General features: G+C 39.9%; 2 protein-coding genes across 2 annotated transcripts in view; one reads left to right on the top strand and one right to left on the bottom strand.

Annotated features, from left to right (window-relative positions):
• Positions 1 to 600: 600 nt before the first annotated feature.
• On the top strand, positions 601 to 8530 carry LOC124278041 (keratin-associated protein 10-6-like). Its single transcript, XM_046713791.1, has 6 exons — positions 601 to 747; positions 2586 to 2682; positions 3138 to 3278; positions 4158 to 4262; positions 6264 to 6377; positions 8452 to 8530. The coding sequence occupies exons 1-6, from the start codon at positions 703 to 705 to the stop codon at positions 8469 to 8471; spliced, it is 522 nt and encodes a 173-aa protein (XP_046569747.1). The 5' UTR covers positions 601 to 702; the 3' UTR covers positions 8472 to 8530.
• Positions 8531 to 12334: 3804 nt separating this feature from the next.
• Positions 12335 to 21907, bottom strand: part of LOC124278024 (poly [ADP-ribose] polymerase tankyrase-2-like) — a 169620-nt gene continuing 160047 nt past the window's right edge. The window contains exons 12-17 of the mRNA XM_046713759.1: positions 21588 to 21636; positions 21343 to 21377; positions 20088 to 20166; positions 19819 to 19847; positions 17625 to 17697; positions 12335 to 14374 (exon numbers count right to left, since the gene is read on the bottom strand). Coding sequence (XP_046569715.1) covers positions 13155 to 14374; positions 17625 to 17697; positions 19819 to 19847; positions 20088 to 20166; positions 21343 to 21377; positions 21588 to 21636 — 1485 coding nt within the window. The 3' untranslated portion in view covers positions 12335 to 13154. The remainder of the gene's footprint in view (positions 14375 to 17624; positions 17698 to 19818; positions 19848 to 20087; positions 20167 to 21342; positions 21378 to 21587; positions 21637 to 21907) is intronic.

Here is a 21907-nt window from a genome sequence, read left to right as displayed (position 1 = left end):
AATATTCTTGGAAATATTCGATCATTTTTCATATGGGTGTTTGTGTTCCTTCTTTGACAAGAACATTCAAATATCTGTGTTAATTTAGCTTGAGTGTACCGGTAGTTAAGACCGTCTGGCCCAGTGACACCCTGGGATCACGTCAAGATCAGTAACCTGACAAAATAGGCAGTGATAAAACGTGACACATTGCAAACGACGTTCGTCTCTGGACAGTGGAAACATTTCAGCATTTATTTTCATACTGAACCAAGATTTTGACGCGCAAGTGGTAGTCCTGTTCAAGAAATTAAAAGAATTCATAACGATTCTCAACACAAAGAGAATAATGAACAGTTGATTCATTTAGAATATATTTTATGAGAAAACAAAACATTGATACCTAATGATGTTCAGGTAGATGTCACCCATAAACCGCCATCTCGGGTAATTAAAACCATTCGAAACTGTCATAAATAGATGTTTATAGTTATGAGTTACAGAGGTATACTTCCCTGTTGGACTAATTAGCTTTATCACACCACAATTAATTCTCGAATGGGAAGGGTTGATATAGAAATAACTCCCTTAGAAGTGTTATGTGTGATAACGTGACACACAGAGAAGTTTGAGTGACAGGTGCTCGGGGGTAATCCATCAATCATTAGGGGTACAAATAGCTGACGCGGAGAGGATTTTCATTTCAGTCCCAAACTTGTCAGCATGGAGCTCTACCTGATCCTCACAACTGTAGCTCTCGCCGCCATTGTAAGTATTGAACGCTCTTTACATTTGATCTACTATTACGTATATATAGGGGAAGTGTGCTGTTGACACGGCGTAACTGTAGCTAGGTGGGAGTTGGATACAGTTAGGGTGACGTGATTGTAATATATTATACCTTCTCGTTTATCCATTCAATATTCCATCAATATCACGAGGGGGCATCAGAAAATGGCTTCAAACATTGCACCCACGTGGGGAATCGAACCCGGGTGAGCGAGCAACCTCTGTGAGCCCCCACCGCCCTGCATATTGAAGGATATGGTAGTGATTCCCCACTCCGGGGAGTGGGTTAGCCTAGTGGTTAAAGCGTTTGCTCGTCGTGCCAAAGACTCGGCTTCGATTGCCCGCATGGACATAATGTGAAGTCCATTTCTGGTGTCCCCCGCCATGTTATTGTTGGAATATTGCTAAAAGCGGCGTAAAAGCCAACTCACTCACTCACTCTCCCCACTCCTGTTTGGAATAAAAGCCGCATGGAAGCAGTCTATATGTACCTATATTTTTACGTTTATATGAATCTATATTTATACGTTCATATGTATCTATGTTTAAACATATATATGTACTTATATTTATACGTTTATATGCATCTATATTTATACGTTTACATCTACCTATATCTCTACGTCCACATGTACCTATATTTATACGTCTATATACGTTATATCTATATCTTCCTCTTCCAGCAGGGCGTGTCCGGTGATTGTCTGACAGAAACCTACTGTTATATCTATGTCTTCCTCTTCCAGCAGGGCGTGTCCGGTGATTGTCTGACAGATACCTATTGTTATATCTATATCTTCCTCTTCCAGCAGGACGTGTCCGGTGATTGTCTGACAGACACCTATTGTTATATCTATGTCTTCCTCTTCCAGCAGGGCGTGTCCGGTGATTGTCTGACAGACACCTACTGTTATATCTATATGTTCCTCTTCCAGCAGGGCGTGTCCGGTGATTGTCTGACAGACACCTACTGTTATATCTATACCTTCCTCTTCCAGCAGGGCGTGTCCGGTGATTGTCAGACAGACACCTACTGTTATATCTATATGTTCCTCTTCCAGCAGGGCGTGTCCGGTGATTGTCTGACAGACACCTACTGTTATATCTATATCTTCCTCTTCCAGCAGGGCGTGTCCGGTGATTGTCTGACGGATGCCTACTGTTATATCTATACCTTCCTCTTCCAGCAGGGCGTGTCCGGTGATTGTCTGACATACACCTACCGTTATATCTATACCTTCCTCTTCCAGCAGGGCGTGTCCGGTGATTGTCTGAGATACACCTACTGTTATATCTATATCTTCCTCTTCCAGCAGGGCGTGTCTGGTGATTGTCTGACAGACACCTACAGTTATATCTATATCTTCCTCTTCCAGCAGGGCGTGTCCGGTGATTGTCTGACGGACACCTACTGTTATATCTATACCTTCCTCTTCCAGCAGGGCGTGTCCGGTGATTGTCTGACATACACCTACCGTTATATCTATACCTTCCTCTTCCAGCAGGGCGTGTCCGGTGATTGTCTGAGATACACCTACTGTTATATCTATATCTTCCTCTTCCAGCAGGGCGTGTCTGGTGATTGTCTGACATACACCTACCGTTATATCTATACCTTCCTCTTCCAGCAGGGCGTGTCCGGTGATTGTCTGACATACACCTACTGTTATATCTATATCTTCCTCTTCCAGCAGGGCGTGTCTGGTGAATGTCTGACATACACCTACTGTTATATCTATATCTTCCTCTTCCAGCAGGGCGTGTCCGGTGATTGTCTGACGGACACCTACTGTTATATCTATATCTTCCTCTTCCAGCAGGGCGTGTCCGGTGATTGTCAGACGGATGCCTACTGTTCGAGTGGTCAGTGCTGCTTCCGGACGTGGCGTTTTTCTGCCGGGATTTGTTTGATAAGTGAGTAGACATTTCCTGCCCTACTGATACCCACTGATCGATGTCTTCAGATAGACACCCACTGATCGATTTCTTCAGATAGAGACCATACCACGATCAGGCTAGTTCTGTTGATATATACCAAGGGAGTAAAAGTACCTGTGCTCTCGTTAAACCACTTTAGTTTAACCATAAATAAACAATTACAAAATGTCGGCTTATTGAAAAAAACAACGCCGTACGAATACTGCACACAATCGGTGCACTTGATTTTAATAACTCTTTTGGAACAGTTTCTTTATTTCAACCTTATGCTGTTAGACTAAGTCATTTTCATCGCTACATAGTTTAAATCTCTCGAAGCGGCCTCTAACGACGTGACATCACATCCACGCATTGTCAGAAATACATAAAGATGACGTCATCCAGTGATCGTGCCTTTGCTAACTTTTAATGAAAGGCCACGTTTGTTTCAGGGGAGCTCTTCACACAGTACTGCAACAGTCCGTCCAAACCCTGCACGAGACAGGCGGTTTGCGGATTTCACGAATGCTGTAAGGAGACTTCTCCCGGAAGTGCGACAGGAGTATGTACGCCTCACGGCCTTGAGAAAAGCAGTAAGTTTGGTAGCTCACCTATCACAAGGACGAGTCTATCCTAATATGGAATTTAAGCTAACAAAGGCAGATACTGTCTCCCGAATTGCCTACAAACGTCAAAAACGATTTTCAAAAGTATTCCGCAAATGTGTCTTCGAGTTGATAAACTCAGATTACCAGTCGGCCCTGCACCCCTTCGGACGTGCCCCTCAGAGTCGACACGCCATGACATGACTGGCATATTGTTCACAGCGGAGTTAAATCACCTTACTGATTGGATGGGTGACCGTGTTTGGCAGCTTGACTCCTGACAGTTTCTAGGACTTGAGTCCTGCCCCATAACGAAGCACATGTGATACATGTGGTCTCACCTTAGGCAAGTGAGTTTGTTCAAAATTGCCTCTGTTCACCCAGCAGGAAAATGGGTACCCGGTTGAAAAAAGTCATATGACTATAACCTTCTAGCGCCTAACAGGCAGTTTGGGTTATCCGGGGTAATAATGGCCTTGATTGTTAGCGCTATGAGCATACCTAGTGTGGAGTTTGGCGCTATATAAATGGACACATTATTATTATTATTATTATTACTCACGTCAGAAAGTTGTAAATATCTATGCTACGTTATAATTATTCTACGTGTGAATCCTGGTATGTGTCAGACATCCAGACATCAGACTGGTCACATCCAACGCGTCCCATGAGAAAAATCACGAATTACGACACGAATCTAAACCTAGAATGTTTAACGCCTATTCAACTTGCAGCTCAAATTTATTTTACAGTTGTTGAGGTTAATACTAACACGATTTGTCTGACTGGCGTTTTAACGTATCTTTCTTGTACTCACACGATTGTAAACAATATATTTCAGTTTCCTATGTATGGTATATGTTACAGGTTGTAACTTGACCCCGAATACCAACACCCCCGTCGACGCCATGTGTGCTTGCGAGGTGGGCTTCACCTGCACACCGAACCCCGACGCTCCCGACTCACACCAAGGTCAGTAACACATGGCCGTGTTGTTAGGGGTAGACATTGTTGATCGGGTGGCCTCATAGCTGGACATTGGGGATCGGGTGGTCTTATGACTCTGAACTAAGGTATACGTGTATTATCGGGTGGAAACAGGCCTTGCTTCCCTTCAGTTATGGAAACTACATCTTGTTTATTCATTTAACGATTTCCGTTGTATATTCTTCCACCGTCATCAAGCTGCGCTGACGACAAACAAGTTCTGTGAAGTATTGATATTACACGTGTCAACCATACGTTTCTTGCTGTATATGTCCGGTTTCACTCACCAGCTTCAAGTTCTGTGAAGTATTGATATTACACGTGTAAACCATACCTTTCTTGCTGTATATGTCCGGTTTCACTCACCAGCTTCAAGTTCTGTGAAGTATTGATATTACACGTGTAAACCATACGTTTCTTGCTGTATATGTCCGGTTTCACTCACCAGCTTCAAGTTCTGTGAAGTATTGATATTACACGTGTAAACCATACGTTTCTTGCTGTATATGTCCGGTTTCACTCACCAGCTTCAAGTTCTGTGAAGTATTGATATTACACGTGTAAACCTTACGTTTCTTGCTGTATATGTCCGGTTTCACTCACCAGCTTCAAGTTCTGTGAAGTATTGATATTACACGTGTAAACCATACCTTTCTTGCTGTATATGTCCGGTTTCACTCACCAGCTTCAAGTTCTGTGAAGTATTGATATTACACGTGTAAACCATACCTTTCTTGCTGTATATGTCCGGTTTCACTCACCAGCTTCAAGTTCTGTGAAGTATTGATATTACACGTGTAAACCATACCTTTCTTGCTTTATATGTCCGGTTTCACTCACCAGCTTCAAGTTCTGTGGAGTATTGATATTACACGTGTAAACCATACGTTTCTTGCTGTATATGTCCGGTTTCACTCACCAGCTTCAAGTTCTGTGAAGTATTGATATTACACGTGTCAACCATACGTTTCTTGCTGTATATGTCCGGTTTCACTCACCAGCTTCAAGTTCTGTGAAGTATTGATATTACACGTGTAAACCATACCTTTCTTGCTGTATATGTCCGGTTTCACTCACCAGCTTCAAGTTCTGTGGCGTATTGATATTACACGTGTAAACCATACCTTTCTTGCTGTATATGTCCGGTTTCACTCACCAGCTTCAAGTTCTGTGAAGTATTGATATTACACGTGTCAACCATACGTTTCTTGCTGTATATGTCCGGTTTCACTCACCAGCTTCAAGTTCTGTGAAGTATTGATATTACACGTGTCAACCATACGTTTCTTGCTGTATATGTCCAGTTTCACTCACCAGCTTCAAGTTCTGTGAAGTATTGATATTACACGTGTCAACCATACGTTTCTTGCTGTATATGTCCGGTTTCACTCACCAGCTTCAAGTTCTGTGAAGTATTGATATTACACGTGTCAACCATACGTTTCTTGCTGTATATGTCCGGTTTCACTCACCAGCTTCAAGTTCTGTGAAGTATTGATATTACACGTGTAAACCATACCTTTCTTCCTGTATATGTCCGGTTTCACTCACCAGCTTCAAGTTCTGTGAAGTATTGATATTACAAGTGTAAACCATACCTTTCTTGCTGTATATGTCCGGTTTCACTCACCAGCTTCAAGTTCTGTGGAGTAATGATATTACACGTGTAAACCTTACGTTTCTTGCTGTATATGTCCGGTTTCACTCACCAGCTTCAAGTTCTGTGAAGTATTGATATTACACGTGTAAACCATACCTTTCTTGCTGTATATGTCCGGTTTCACTCACCAGCTTCAAGTTCTGTGGAGTATTGATATTGCACGTGTAAACCTTACGTTTCTTGCTGTATATGCCCGGTTTCACTCACCAACTTCAAGAAAGTCAGTCAGTCAATCAGTTATTTAAGTGCCCCGTGACACTGGTTGGAAGACAGTAAAACGCTAGTATACATGTATCATGTTTGATATTCAAACTGTTTTATTTCAGGAACGTGTGCGTCTCCATTAACTCGCAGGTGTCAGGCTCATAGTGATTGTCCTGAGAAAAAGTGCTGCACCAGATTCGGCGGCCACGCTGTCTGCACCACCCCCTCTGGCCACAGTGAGTAGCTATACACCATGTATACACTGGATATATAATAGATATACACTGGATATATGCTAGATATACACTGGATATATAATAGACATACACTGGATATATACTAGATATACACTGGATATATAATAGACATACACTGGATATATACTAGATATACACTGGATATATACTAGACATACACTGGATATATACTAGACATACACTGGATATATACTAGATATACACTGGATATATACTAGACATACACTGAATATATACTAGATATACACTGGATATATACTAGATATACACTGGATATATGCTAAACATACACTGGATATATACTAGATATACACTGGATATATGCTAGACATACACTGGATATATACTAGATATACACTGGATATATACTAGACATACACTGGATATATACTAGATATACACTGGATATATACTAGACATACACTGGATATATACTAGATATACACTAGATATACACTGGATATATGCTAGACATACACTGAATATATACTAGATATACACTGGATATATACTAGACATACACTGGATATATACTAGACATACACTGGATATATACTAGACATACACTGGATATATACTAGATATACACTGGATATATACTAGACATACACTGAATATATACTAGATATACACTGGATATATACTAGATATACACTGGATATATGCTAGACATACACTGGATATATACTAGACATACACTGAATATATACTAGATATACACTGGATATATACTAGATATACACTGGATATATGCTAGACATACACTGGATATATACTAGATATGCACTGGATATATACTAGACATACACTGGATATATACTAGACATACACTGGATATATACTAGACATACACTGGATATATACTAGATATACACTGGATATATACTAGATATACACTGGATATATACTAGACATACACTGAATATATACTAGATATACACTGGATATGTACTAGACATACACTGGATATATACTAGATATACACTGGATATATGCTAGACATACACTGGATATATACTAGACATACACTGAATATATACTAGATATACACTGGATATATACTAGATATACACTGGATATATGCTAGACATACACTGGATATATACTAGATATGCACTGGATATATACTAGACATACACTGGATATATACTAGACATACACTGGATATATACTAGACATACACTGGATATATACTAGATATACACTGGATATATACTAGATATACACTGGATATATACTAGACATACACTGAATATATACTAGATATACACTGGATATGTACTAGACATACACTGGATATATACTAGATATACACTGGATATATACTAGACATACACTGGATATATACTAGATATACACCATGTATACACTGGATATATACTAGATATATACTAGATATACACTGGATATATAATACATATACACTGGATATACACTACATATACACTGGATATATACTAGATATACACCGGACATATACTAGATATACATTGGATATATACTAGATATACACCGGATATATACTAGATATACATTGGATATATACTAGATATACACCATGTACACACTGGATATACACTAGATATACAAATAAACACATTTCTTGTATTTCTCAGACGAGAGCTAAGACATGAATTCTTAAACATGTTTGGCAAAATTAGTTTGACATACTAGTAAGTGTAATACTTTCTTTATTACTCATTATTTCTTAACCATTTTGTTCTCCACTTTAGAAACAGGCACTGATCACGACAGGTATTTTATGAGAAACACAATTGTGGAATGACGTCAGCAATCATCGACCATGACGTCATTTCTCACAATAGGATTCGATCGAGATTAATCATGGGTAAAGACCCTGTAAAAAAATTATTGGTTAGAAATAAGCGAGTTCGTATGCATCAAAATGCCTCAACACAATATCAAACACGAGGATGCAATTGTGTCCTTTCACACAGGATAAAATTTTCTGCCTCTGTTGTCTGAGAATGGAAACCATCCATGTGTACTTAAAGAATGATTACTCGAAACATGTGTTTTTCTTCTATTTCAGATGGAAAGTGTCCTACATAGACTGGTGTTGTCGACGAACCATTTTACACCTCATCTTGTAATAAATCATGCATACCACACAGGTCTATAGTCTGTAATATATTGATACACGCATATGGTGTCACACAAATATCATCTACTGTAAACAATCTTCATGTCAGGACACCAAGCATACCACACAGGTCTAAAGTCTATAATATATGGATACACGCACAGGGCGTCACAAAACTATCATCTACTGTAAACAATCTTCATGTCAGGACACCAAGCAAACCAATCGACTTATACAGGCAACACCATCAAACTTGACCAGGGCACTGTTTCAGAAGGCGGTAGAGATGCTCTGTTTTGTAAAGCAACATAGCTTTTCAAAAAGTGTTAAAACGTTACAAAGATTGACGAGAAACGTTCAACACTTTTACGGAACAGTTTATTATATTCTGTAAATTAATGTAATGAATAGAATCTGGAGACAGACAACTGAATGACTCTAATGTGCTGTCATGAGTGAGTGAGTTTAGTTTTACGCCGATTTCAGCAATATTCCAGATATGCCGGGGGAAAGCAGATATGGGCTTCACACATTGTACCCATATTGGGAATCGAACCCGCGTCTTCGGCGTGACGAGCAACCGCTTTAACAACTAGGCCACCCCAGGGCCCCTGCCATGACACGAAGAGCGACTAGTTGACATTAATATTCACCGAAAGTCTTTGATACAAGTGACGAGCAACCGCTTTAACCACTCAGCTACCCTAGTAGCTGCCACGGCACGAAGTGCGACTAGTTGACATTAGTATTCACAGAAAGTCTTTGATACAAGTGATGAGCAACCGCTTTAACTACTAGGCTACCCTAGTAGCTGCCACGGCACGAAGAGCGAATAGTTGACATTAGTATTCACCGAAAGTTTTTGATACAAGTGATGAGCAACCGCTTTAACTACTAGGCTACCCTAGTAGCTGCCACGGCACGAAGAGCGACTAGTTGACATTAGTATTCACCGAAAGTCTTTGATACAAGTGATGAGCAACCGCTTTAACCACTAGGCTACCCTAGTAGCTGCCACGGCACGAAGTGCGAGTAGTTGACATTAGTATTCACAGAAAGTCTTTGATACAAATGGAGTTTATGTCATGAGGATTCTGAAAACTCCATGAATCTGCTTGAAGTTTTGTAATCTCAGTAAAGACCCTAAATTCTGGTCAAAATATTTATTTTTTTCAGTTCTGTACACCACTGTAAGCTACTACTGACACAATTTCATGGATATAATTATGAAGGACAATTTGTCAACAATGAAAATATACGCCATTTGAAGTTTACTGAGACACAATTCGTGAAATGTCGGAGGTGTACACAGAGTACGTGATCAAGACCACGAGTTATCAGATTTCCATTTGACAGGCAGCATTGGTGGCTGAGTGGGTTAGATCGCTGACTTTGTGTGCTAGCCATCAGGTGCCTCGCTCTGACAGTGCGGGTTCGAATCCCGATGGGACTCAACGAAATTGTTATCGAATCTGCACTCGATTGAGAAAATAGAACACACGTTGTATTGGGCTTCTTATTTGGTACTGTTTAAGTAATTTGGGGGGTAAGAAATTTACGTGAGGAGTAGGCATCCCCATGTCTTGCTGTTCTTTACAATTTCCAAAATCGACACAAGACGATATGGCCAGAGCGTTCGCTTTGTTTATTACCACTGTCAGTTCTCTTCTAATGATTCACCCACCCGACCAGTGAGACTGTTTGTTTCATATACTCCAGAAAGTCATTGTTCTTGACAGAAACATTTAAAGTGAAAAAAATCCAACAACTTTGTAACACTGTGCGACATTATGGATGACTTCGACTTTTCAAAAGTTAACTTTTTTAAAAATAATTCACGTTGAACAATATTTTAAGAATTCAACCCTAATTTACTTGTGATATCTGTACTTTTTGGCTTTGATACTGCTTGACAAACACTTTTTATGCAGAAAAAGTGCAAGACAAAAAGGATGATTCTCGTGTAAGCTTGCCCTATAAACAACACTCACTGATGAGTGGCACGGTTTGGTAGTGAAGATGAGGATTGAAAATGGCGATTAGCATCAAATACATAATTGGGTGTGTTTGGAAATAAATGTGTACCCGGACAATGGCTGTCCTGAATCAGTCACTATGGCACAAGGAATAACAGAGCCGTCATATGTATGAGTTTATAATCAACAAGTATGCGGAGACTGACTGAGGCCATGTACCCCGACAGATTTGCTTGTAGAAACTGATTCATCTTACAACTGGTTTTCAGGCCATAACCAGATAGGAGGATCAGGATTTTCAACCAGATGTTTGATCTAAGCTATTCTGTGTAACGTTACTTTGAAGACAGACTGCGCATGAACTAATCTTAAACACTTCCGTCCATTTGGTATTGACGTCAAATACACGGACTATTTCAGCAGGAATGGTTGGAGGGAAATCTAACTCACCGACAATTTTCAGTGACCCTTCATTTTGACCTGGATGGCATCTATGTGTTATCTCAAGGAAATGTACTTTATACAGTGATATGAATTGTTGGACATCGAGATTTCAAACTAGGGAGCTTACTAGCCACATCGAAGGTTTCGGGCAGGGCAGGGCAGGGCAGGGCAGGGCAGGGCAGGGAAGGGCAGATATACTTTTAGCATTTGTTGAAATAATTTAAGACGCTGTTTGAAAAATAATCAACTCAAGTGGAATGTTACACAAATTAGTTACACTGTGAAGATATAAGAACGTTGTATTATTTCATACAATATATGCGTATTGGAAACCTATGTCATCACGACCGCCTCAGTGGTGTAGTGGTTAGAGCGTCCGCCCGGAGAGCGGAAGGTCACGGGTTCGATCCCCGGCCGCGTCATACCAAAAGACGTTAAAATATGGTACTTGTTGGTCCCTGCCTGGCGCTCGGCATTAGTCGGTACAACAAGGTCTGGTCGGCTCGGAGTCAGTATAATGTGTCTGAGTGGGGTATTCATGCTTCACTGCGGCATGGTATCCCCGTGGGCTAGCACTATAAAACCAGCTTCAGTCTGGGCTAGTACAAGCAGCCGCACATATACATACACGCGCATGCACGTCGTCATATGAGCGAAATATTCTCAAGCACGACGTAAAACCCAATTTCACCTACGTCATCACTGTACGACACTGAGCGGTAGACAGGCAGCTGATGTAAACAAGATACGTTTGTACAACATTATATATTCTCTCTGGTGCTTTAATGGTGTGATATGCATTTTCTTGATAACGCAGATTCCATGTGGATCAGAATTAACCCATTCAACACCACGGCCACGACGTTATGGGTCCCCAGACATCGGAGGCCAATTAATCAGCCAGGCAGTAGTCACATCAAAATGAGATATAAGTTTAGGAACGTACCTGACTTTTGATTCAAATATTAAATCTATCACATTTCACAATGTCTGAAAACACTTATTAAGTTTCAGTTGATCATATATTATCGGCAGAATGAAAATTATAAACTATTTTTCGCAACGATTCTCGGACGCATGCATCGGCAGCGGGTCCACAAAATGTTACCGAGCGGAAAGCCACTGATATCGGGAAATAGGCGACCATACATATTATTCAAGAAATCTTTTTATAATAATTTTATGATTATGTAAAAATGAAAATATAAAAGAAAAAGGCATGGGCATTTTATGACATGTCACAAATGGAAAAAAATCGCCATGGTTTTTGCTTGTTTCGTGGTTTATTTGGACATTATATATGTAAGCTTGCATTTTCCTTAAAAATTAAATTTATTTAAGTTGTAGTCGTATTATTTGAATAATATTATAAAAATAAACTTTATATTTATCAACAGTGGGATTACATCTTTTAAATGGTGTATGAGATGTAGTAGCAATAACGTTTTACAAGCTTATAATTTCCTTCATAAACATAGGCTTCATCCATGACCTTAGAGTCACTAGGAACTCGGTGTCATGGCAGTAAATGCCTCTGGTTGACTGGTGTTGAAAGAGCTAACTACCACGTTAGACAAGTTCAATGTAATTATGGATTGCCTGTGGGTTTTTCCCCGGTTCATTGAGGTGCGAATGGAAAACCCGATGTGCGACCTGTCAGACTCCGTCGCCGGTGTGACTGCTCACATATACAAGTCTCCTACGTCGAAGGTGCTGTTGACCACACACCGGCACGAGTACCTATATAGACGGGTGTTCTTTGTCTAACTTGATGCCACAAATCAAGAAAACATTAGGAGAAATAAAATTATGTTCTTTGTAACAAACTGAAAACCAACTCCCCCATCCCTGTCTGTCAGGTTGGTAACACAGCCATGACGTCATAGGTATTGTGACGTCACCGTCACTGTACATTTGGCGCCCCATGGCCTCAGTGTGGATCGAGATGTTTGTTTGTTGTTTGTTTGTCACATATCTGTGACTCAGTTTGTCACATAATCACATATCAATGTCCACCACTACGTCGACTTTCATGTTGTATATAAATATTGCACTCAGTCAACAATCTTCTTACCTGATCTTGAAAACATCCACATGAAAACAAATGACAAAATGTCTGAAAATGTTTTCAACAAGTTTTTTTCTCCTCAAACACAACAATAATTCTAAACTTGGTCCTACATTGCAAACAATAACAGCATCATCACTGTCTACACCAACAACACAACCACTTCACCGAGCACCACGTGACTCAAGGAGATCGAACAGTTGATGACGTCCCCTGCCTCTCGCCCTGTCGGCCGCTGTCTTCCCGCGGTTGTTCCTGGCGTTGACGTCCACCACGTCCTGGGACAGTATCAACTCCACCGTCCCCACGTCGCCTCCTTCACAGGCGTAGTGAAGGATGCTGTCACCGTCCTCGTCCACCAGTGACACATCTGCTCCTCTACTCAGTAGGAGCTGAACCACATCTCTGCGTCCCCTGTCGGCTGCTGCCATCACCGGCGTCCGGCTCCAGTCTCCTCTACAGTTGACGTGCACCACGTCCCGGGACAGTATCAACTCCACCGTCCCCACGTCGCCTCCTTCACAGGCCCAGTGAAGGGTGCTGTTACCGTACAAGTCCTCCAGTGACACATCAGCTCCTCTACTCAGCAGCAGCTCAACCACACCTCTGTGTCCCTCCAGTGCTGCAACCATCACCGGTGTCCGCCTCCACCGTCCTCTACAGTTGACGTCCACCACGTCCATGGACAGTATCAACTCCACCATCCTGACATCTCCCCCACCACAGGCGTAGTGAAGGATGCTGTTATCGTCCTCGTCCACCAGTGACACATCAGCTCTTCTTCTCATCAGCAGCTCCACCACATCTCTCTGTCCCTCCAGTGCTGCCGCCATCACCGGTGTCCGCCTCCACCGTCCTCTACAGTTGACGTCCACCACGTCCATGGACAGTATCAACTCCACCATCCTGACATCTCCCCCACCACAGGCGTAGTGAAGGATGCTGTTATCGTCCTCGTCCACCAGTGACACATCAGCTCTTCTTCTCATCAGCAGCTCCACCACATCTCTCTGTCCCTCCAGTGCTGCCGCCATCACCGGTGTCCGGCTCCTCCACCCTCCTCTACAGTTGACGTCCACCACGTCCATGGACAGTATCAACTCCACCGTCCCCACATCTCCCCCACCACAGGCGTAGTGAAGGATGCTGTTACCGTCCGTGTCCACCAGTGACAAATCAGCTCCTCTACTCAGTAGCAGCTCCACCACCTCTCTGTGTCCCCGCTCTGCTGCCCACATCACAAGAGTCTGGCGCTCTCCTCCTCCTCTACAGTTGATGTCCACCTGTCCCAATTCCAGGACACGCTTCACCTCTGCCATGTTCCCATCACGGCAGGCAGCAAGGAGGGCGGCGACATGACTGGGGTCGGAGTCTTTCTGTGTCACTGTAACATAAACTTGTACATTGTACACGTGATGTCACTGTCTATCAATACAATACAGGAAATACTTGTGCATTGTACACGTGATGTCACTCTATCAATACAATACAGCAAATGCTTGTACATTGTACACGTGATGTCACTGTCTATCAATACAATTCAGCAAATACTTGTACATTGTACACGTGATGTCACTGTCTATCAATACAATAGAGCAAATACTTTCTGCAAGTGCACCAATTTTCTAGTATTCAGTTAATCATTCACATCACATCATGTTTCATATCAAGCGGTCTGAAGGACTTTTCAATGGTTCTGTGTTGCCGGACGGCAACAGCAAAGGTCGATCTATGCCTATTTATTTCCAAATTGTTTGACATAGCTAGCTGATCAGATGACATTTGTGTTTCGGAACATGCACTGTACAAAAACATGAGAGTCGCTATGTAAAAAAGGCGTGTGTGTGTATTTGATTTCGTACATCCAATATACCCATCTCTGCATAAACCCATATCTAAATGTAGACCAAATTTTACGTGACTGAATTCCTGCACAACGTTCACTATTTAGTAGACAACAAAATTAATGTGTCTCAGACAAAAAAAGCCTCGGCAGCCAGGGTGGTAAACATACACATTTGCGGAAATACTTACAAATAACCTAAGCCGACCTTAGTAATTTTGACACTGAACAAATATGGCCCCATACAAACAAAACAATAACCCATGTTTATGATGACTGCCTCCACATTTTCAGTTCACTTACCCTGACATTACATCTCATACAAGATTCACATTCCCCGCACTTCTGCCTCTCCGAAAACCTGCCCTGGTATGACCCAGTGCAAGATATATGACGTCACAACATGACGTAACTTGACAGACAGATGCAGTTTTGCGGCAGTGGCCAGCGAGCAAATCTTTGTTCGTTTTAATCTTATTGTGACTGATGAAAAACGACAAGGTTTGTTACAATCGTTGTTGGATTGAACTAACGTTTAATAAAGAAATTACTCTGAGGACTACGGACATTTTCAATGACCGTACAGTTTTATTAATCTACTGACTACGAATTCATGTATATATATCTGGTTTTAATTGTTATTATTATTATGTGTGAATATTTATTGCTTCAGTTATAAACAGAAACAAAACTGTGAGTTGATTATGAAATGCACGTGGAGAAGTTTATCATTATACAGTGTGAAGTTGGTCGAGTGATGGGATAAAAGTACAGACTGAAATGTGTTCAAAGAGTAAGTATTGAACTGTATACATAGCAAAAGATCTAACCCTCGCATCGGAATTATCTCAGACATATATGGCGACGAGACCAACATTATTAAACTGTATATATTCGTCAACATTTGCCAGTCAATCTCTGAGCCTTGGCCAGTCAATTAAAGATACTCTCAGCAAAAGATATAATTACCTCAGTATTGACAAAGAAAAGTGAAAAGATGTCTGGGCTTTTCTCCTTAATATTATCAATATCATAAAACAGTCAAGGTAGTTCCCAAGACTGAAAGTGTAACTCAGCAACATATGTTAAATGTGGGATTACACTTTTCTAGTACTTTTTGGGTAGAGTCTCATCCGGGATTCGAACCCACACCCTCCACTGTTCGTCACAATGAGCAATTCAAACTGGTAACAGTGCTGTGTGGCCCAACACTGGCTGGGTGAGAAAGAAGGGTATCGGCTGTCGCATTGTTATTGTCGTAAAGAAAACAGATTCAGAAGTAAAGTCTGAATGTCAAACGGGGGACTAACTGTCATTTAGGAAGTTATTGTATTGCTTAAAACAAGTTAAAATCTTTGAAAAGCAGCTACATTCGTGACCCACTTGGTTATTCCGGGACCAGCCGAATACCGGCTCGTGATCCTCTGGGAGGATTTATTTGTGTACATAAACATTTGAACTGTTTTAAACAAGCTAAAACGTGTATTTAAAAGTTCCAAAATAAAGAAACAAGTTGAAAGTATTAACATGCTTTTATAAGTATCTGAATAGAACACAAAAATTACTTTAAAACATATCTCAATCTCAAGGACTCGTAGAGAGTCCAGTCATGAATTAATGTACCAGTGAAATTTGAATTGAATACGCTAAAACAAATATGAAGAACCCAAAGAAATGTCAGACTAAAATATCCCAAATGAAGTGACAAGTATGCACGGTGTTTCAGATTAAAATTGATTAGTTCTGCATAAATATATTGTTTTGAAACTCGCGGCTATTTATTACATTACCCACAAATGTGTGAAGGCTTACATAAATCTCCAAAGCAGGCCCGCCAGATCGTCAGAAAAAGCACTCATTTTGGATCCAAACGAAGGTGTGTACCGTATTTCCTCTAATAAGGCGCTCTGGCGCTTAATGTCTCAACGGACTTTCAGACCCGGCGCTTAATAGAGGCCCGGCCGGCGCTTTTTGCGCTTTGTGTCATTACGGTTATATTGTGAGTGAGTTGCTTTACCCCAATCGCTTATTAGAGCTCCGTGGCTTATTAGAGGAAATACCGTATTTGAATCGGTCATCGTTCGTGGTCATATGCTTACTAAAAATTTCAAATTAGGCAACACAGTTTTGTTAACTATTTTCTTATACATTAGATTTATATTTTATAAGATTTTTTAAACAATCATAACGTGACATGACCGATTTAAGTACTCGGGATATTTCAAGTACCTCGATCCTTCCATGCGTTTTGATTGGTTTGTCGGATTTTCGCACAAAACTTTCAGTGATAGCGGGGCGAGTCTTCTTGGGGGTTAAGGAAAGCGGCGAGTGGTGACGAATGGAAATAACACGAGTGGGTCACGAATGCACATCAACAGTTGTCTCTTAAACAGAGTCATGCCTCTTTGTGTTGAGTATTCGATAGGTGGAGAAAGCAGCAGTTTACCACAGCGACCGTGACCGAGATCACGGGAGCCCCATATTGAAATCCCCTTATCATGGAGAACGTTTTGATTGAAACACCACATATTCGCCATGCAAGAGATGCTATTGTATGTTCTCATTGTGGTGGGTGTGTGTAAAAAGGAAGGTGAACAAGCCAGAGCATAAGGCTTGCCTCCCTCAGCAGCAAACAAGAAGCTGTCATATTCTCCCGTATAGAGTTACCTCCCTTACGCCTTTAGTCTATGTGGAAACATAAACTACAGTATTAAAGCAAGACCACACTATACTGGGTAAAAGTTAAATTTAACCAGAGAATAATGTTCTCAACAAGTTATAGAGATCAAACCTTTCTTTCCTTCTTCCCTTCCGTGTTTGTCCTTGGTGGTTTTCTCTTCCACTGCATCCTGAGGTTCCTGTACCTGTAATGATGCAAGATTAGTGCGACTGGTTGAGTATATGATGCATAGTTTGACAGGTGAGTACTTACCTGTCATGTTGGGTATACAGAGTAGAATTTACTTGTCATGTTGAGTACACAGAGGTGTATTTACCTGACATGTTGAGTATACATTTGTGTATTTACCTGACATGTTGAGTATACAGAGAAGAATTTACCTGTCATGTTGAGTATACATTTGTGTATTTACCTGACATGTTGAGTATACAGAGAAGAATTTACCTGTCATGTTGAGTATACATTTGTGTATTTACCTGACATGTTGAGTATACAGAGAAGAATTTACCTGTCATGTTGAGTATACATTTGTGTATTTACCTGACATGTTGAGTATACAGAGAAGAATTTACCTGACATGTTGAGTATACAGCGGAGTATTTACCTGTAATGTTGAGTATACATTTGTGTATTTACCTGTAATGTTGAGTATACAGAGAAGAATTTACCTGACATGTTGAGTATACATTTGTGTATTTACCTGACATGTTGAGTATACATTTGTGTATTTACCTGTAATGTTGAGTATACAGAGAAGAATTTACCTGACATGTTGAGTATTCATTTGTGTATTTACCTGTCATGTTGAGTATACAGAGAAGAATTTACCTGTAATGTTGAGTATACAGAGAAGAATTTACCTGACATGTTGAGTATACATTTGTGTATTTACCTGACATGTTGAGTATACATTTGTGTATTTACCTGTCATGTTGAGTATACAGAGAAGAATTTACCTGTAATGTTGAGTATACAGAGAAGAATTTACCTGACATGTTGAGTATACATTTGTGTATTTACCTGACATGTTGAGTATACATTTGTGTATTTACCTGTCATGTTGAGTATACAGAGAAGAATTTACCTGTAATGTTGAGTATACAGAGAAGAATTTACCTGACATGTTGAGTATACATTTGTGTATTTACCTGACATGTTGAGTATACAGAGGTGTATTTACCTGTCATGTTGAGTCTACATTTGTCTATTTACCTGTCATGTTGAGTATACAGAGGAGTATTTACCTGTCATGTTGAGTATACATTTGTGTATTTACCTCACATGTTAAGTTTACAGCGGAATTTTTCCTGTCATGTTGAGTCTACATTTGTCTATTTACCTGTCATGTTGAGTATACAGAGGAGTATTTACCTGACATGTTGAGTATACAGCGGAGTATTTACCTGACATGTTGAGTGAGTGAGTTTAGTTTTACGCCGCACTCAGCAATATTCCAGCTGTATGGCGGCGGTCTGTAAATAATCGAGTCTGCACCTGACAATCCAGTGATCAACAGCAGGACTATCGATCTGCGCAATTGGGAACCGATGACATGTGGCAACCAAGTCAGCGAGCCTGACCACCCGATCCCGTTAGTCGCCTCTTACGACAAGCATAGTCGCCTTTTATGACAAGCACATAGATTGCTGAAGACCTATTCTACCCCGGATCTTCATGGGTCTGTCATGTTGAGGATACAGAGGAGTATTTACCTGTCATGTTGAGGATACAGAGATGTATTTTGACAGGTTGAGTATTTACCTGTCATGTTGAGGATACAGATATGTATTTTGACAGGTTGGGTATTTACCTGTCATGTTGAGGATACAGAGATGTATTTTGACAGGTTGAGTATTTGCCTGTCATGTTCAGTATACAAAGGAGTATTTACCTGTCACGTTGAGTATACAGAGGAGTATTTACCTGTCAAGTTGAGGATACAGAGATGTATTTACCTGTCATGTTGAGTATACAGAGGAGTATTTACCTGTCATGTTGAGTATACATTTGTGTATTTACCTGACATGTTGAGTATACAGAGGACTATTTACCCGTCATGGTGAGTATACAGGAGTATTTACCTGACATGTTGAGTATACAGAGGGGCATTTACCTGTCATCTTGAGTATTCAGAGGAGTATTTATTTAGCTGTCATGTTGAGTATTTGGAAGAGTATTTACCTGACAGATTGAGTATGCAGAGGAACATTTACCTGATATGTTTTAAGTATACAGAGGAATATTTACTTGACATGAAAGGAGTATGTTTCAGACACAAGGATGTAGAAAGACATGTCGTATTTACCTTGCTCTCTGCTGCTGCTGTCCTTGCATCTAAAACAAGAAATAAAGTGCTTACATGTTATATGCGTGCAGCGTGTGTGTTATGCTTGACTTAAATAATGATGTAATTAAAATGAAAAATATGATTGATGGCGTACATGGTATATAATTACACTGATGATTTGCAAACGTGCATCTGTTTATCTAAGGAAATGTTCGAAGTAAGACCTATGTACATCTGAGAACCTGACATATGTATGGCCTCACTTATAACGTAGAGTTTGTACGTACAAGAAATACCTTTAAGTTGTTGTTCCAGTTTGATTTGGTTTGCGTCCTTTTCCTCGATCACCTTACGTAGTTTTTGTATCTGTAATTAAGAATTAAAGTCGTGTTAGTTCATCTGCTCATTGATGATGTTGGGATTATTACTAAAGTCAAATGCTGCCTCTCTTGCAGCTGAATATCAACAGTATTAATCTCGATATGATCTCTTTATGATAAATAAAGTAAGAATGATAACATTCCCAAGATATTAGAACACTGGAATCTTTGACCATAATATCAACTGGAAGGAAGCCATTGTTTGTTACAGGAAATGTGCACATGATTGCAAGCTGTTAGACTTTCAGTATAGATTCATTAATAGAGTAATATACAATCAAAGGGAGTTATTGAAAATTAAGTTAGTTGATGATGATCTATGCTCTTTTTGTGAACTTGATTCTGAAAATATGTCAGATTATTTTCAGTTTCTGACAGAAAATAGAGAATTTCATTAATAACCATTTCCACAACAATCTGAAAGTAGCCAGATACTGTGTAATGTTTGGGTTAGGCTCAAACACTCATATAGTTGATCATATCTTGCTCATAGCCAACACATTTATCTACATCTCAAGCCTTAAACAGTTTAAACTAACAGATTGAATTCAACAATAAAGGACATTTGTAAAATTGAAAATTGATAGCAAGAAAAAATAATAGAAATAGCTACCTTGAGAAATAATGGAAACAACTGCCTGAATTATCTTTTGAAGTGCTCTTAAAATGATCAATCACGATGTTGTCAGCAATCATTTTAATTGCATAAAGTGTCATTGTGAATTATTCATAGTATAAATGAACAGATCTGTTAAAACATTTATATATTCATTACACTTATCCAAGACCTGCATAACGTGACTGAAATTATTGATAATTGATATGTACAGTTTCCACATTTTATGTCTACCTTGTATATGTATACATGTATGAAATGGACTAAAAAATAATCGAGAAAAATATTGAAATAACGAGAAAATTCTCGAAGCAACGAGTAACTAATCGAAAGAAGAAGTAAATATTTGAAGCAACGAGAATTGTCAATAATATTATATGCTACAAAAGTGGCAGGATTAGGCTTTCACAGATAATGTCAGCTAAACAAATTCTTCCAAACAATATCCAGGAATTGACACCTCCTTAATCTGACGACGGTGCATCCACTGCAACTGTCTGTATGAACGAAAGGACAATATATAAAGAAAGAGGGAGTAACACTTGCCTGGCTTTGTAATTCTTCTTTTTCTCTCCGTTCATCTGAAGATAATGAGAGTGTATTATCATCACAGGGTCTCATTCAAGTCAAACTTCTTGACAGAGAAGCACAAGTTGCATAAAAGCTCATGTCATTGAGAAAAAAATGATGGTTGAAGGCATTTAAATCAAGTAGATAACCACAAAACATTCTACTCACACCTGTATATTCTCCTGAAATAACTGTTTGTGTTTTCATTGTTTTATTCATACCTTCAAATTGACGGTTTTGTCTTGCTTGTTCGTCTTCTATTCTCTGCAACTATAACGACATTAGTATAATATTTTGCATTCATTTATTTAGTTATGAGGAAGCCTCCACATCTTATAACTATTCCAAATGTATAAACTTGAGTTCATGATTAGACATATATCTTTTACTTCGTATCGGTCATCAACAGGGAGTCTATCGTTCAAAAATGATATATTTGCATATGGATTTTGTTTTCTTTGTTTAACGCTGCAACCAGTAGCATTGTCTGTACGGATGTTGATCATGGAGGTGCTGCGCAAACGTACTGCTTGAAGCTTAT

This window comes from Haliotis rubra, unplaced genomic scaffold (genome assembly GCF_003918875.1).
Source record: "Haliotis rubra isolate DU_JTF1 unplaced genomic scaffold, ASM391887v1 Scf230, whole genome shotgun sequence".
Classification (NCBI taxonomy): Eukaryota; Metazoa; Mollusca; class Gastropoda; order Lepetellida; family Haliotidae; genus Haliotis; species Haliotis rubra.
The sequence above is the reverse complement of the archived record's forward strand: the minus strand, read 5'-3'. Positions and strand labels throughout refer to the sequence as shown.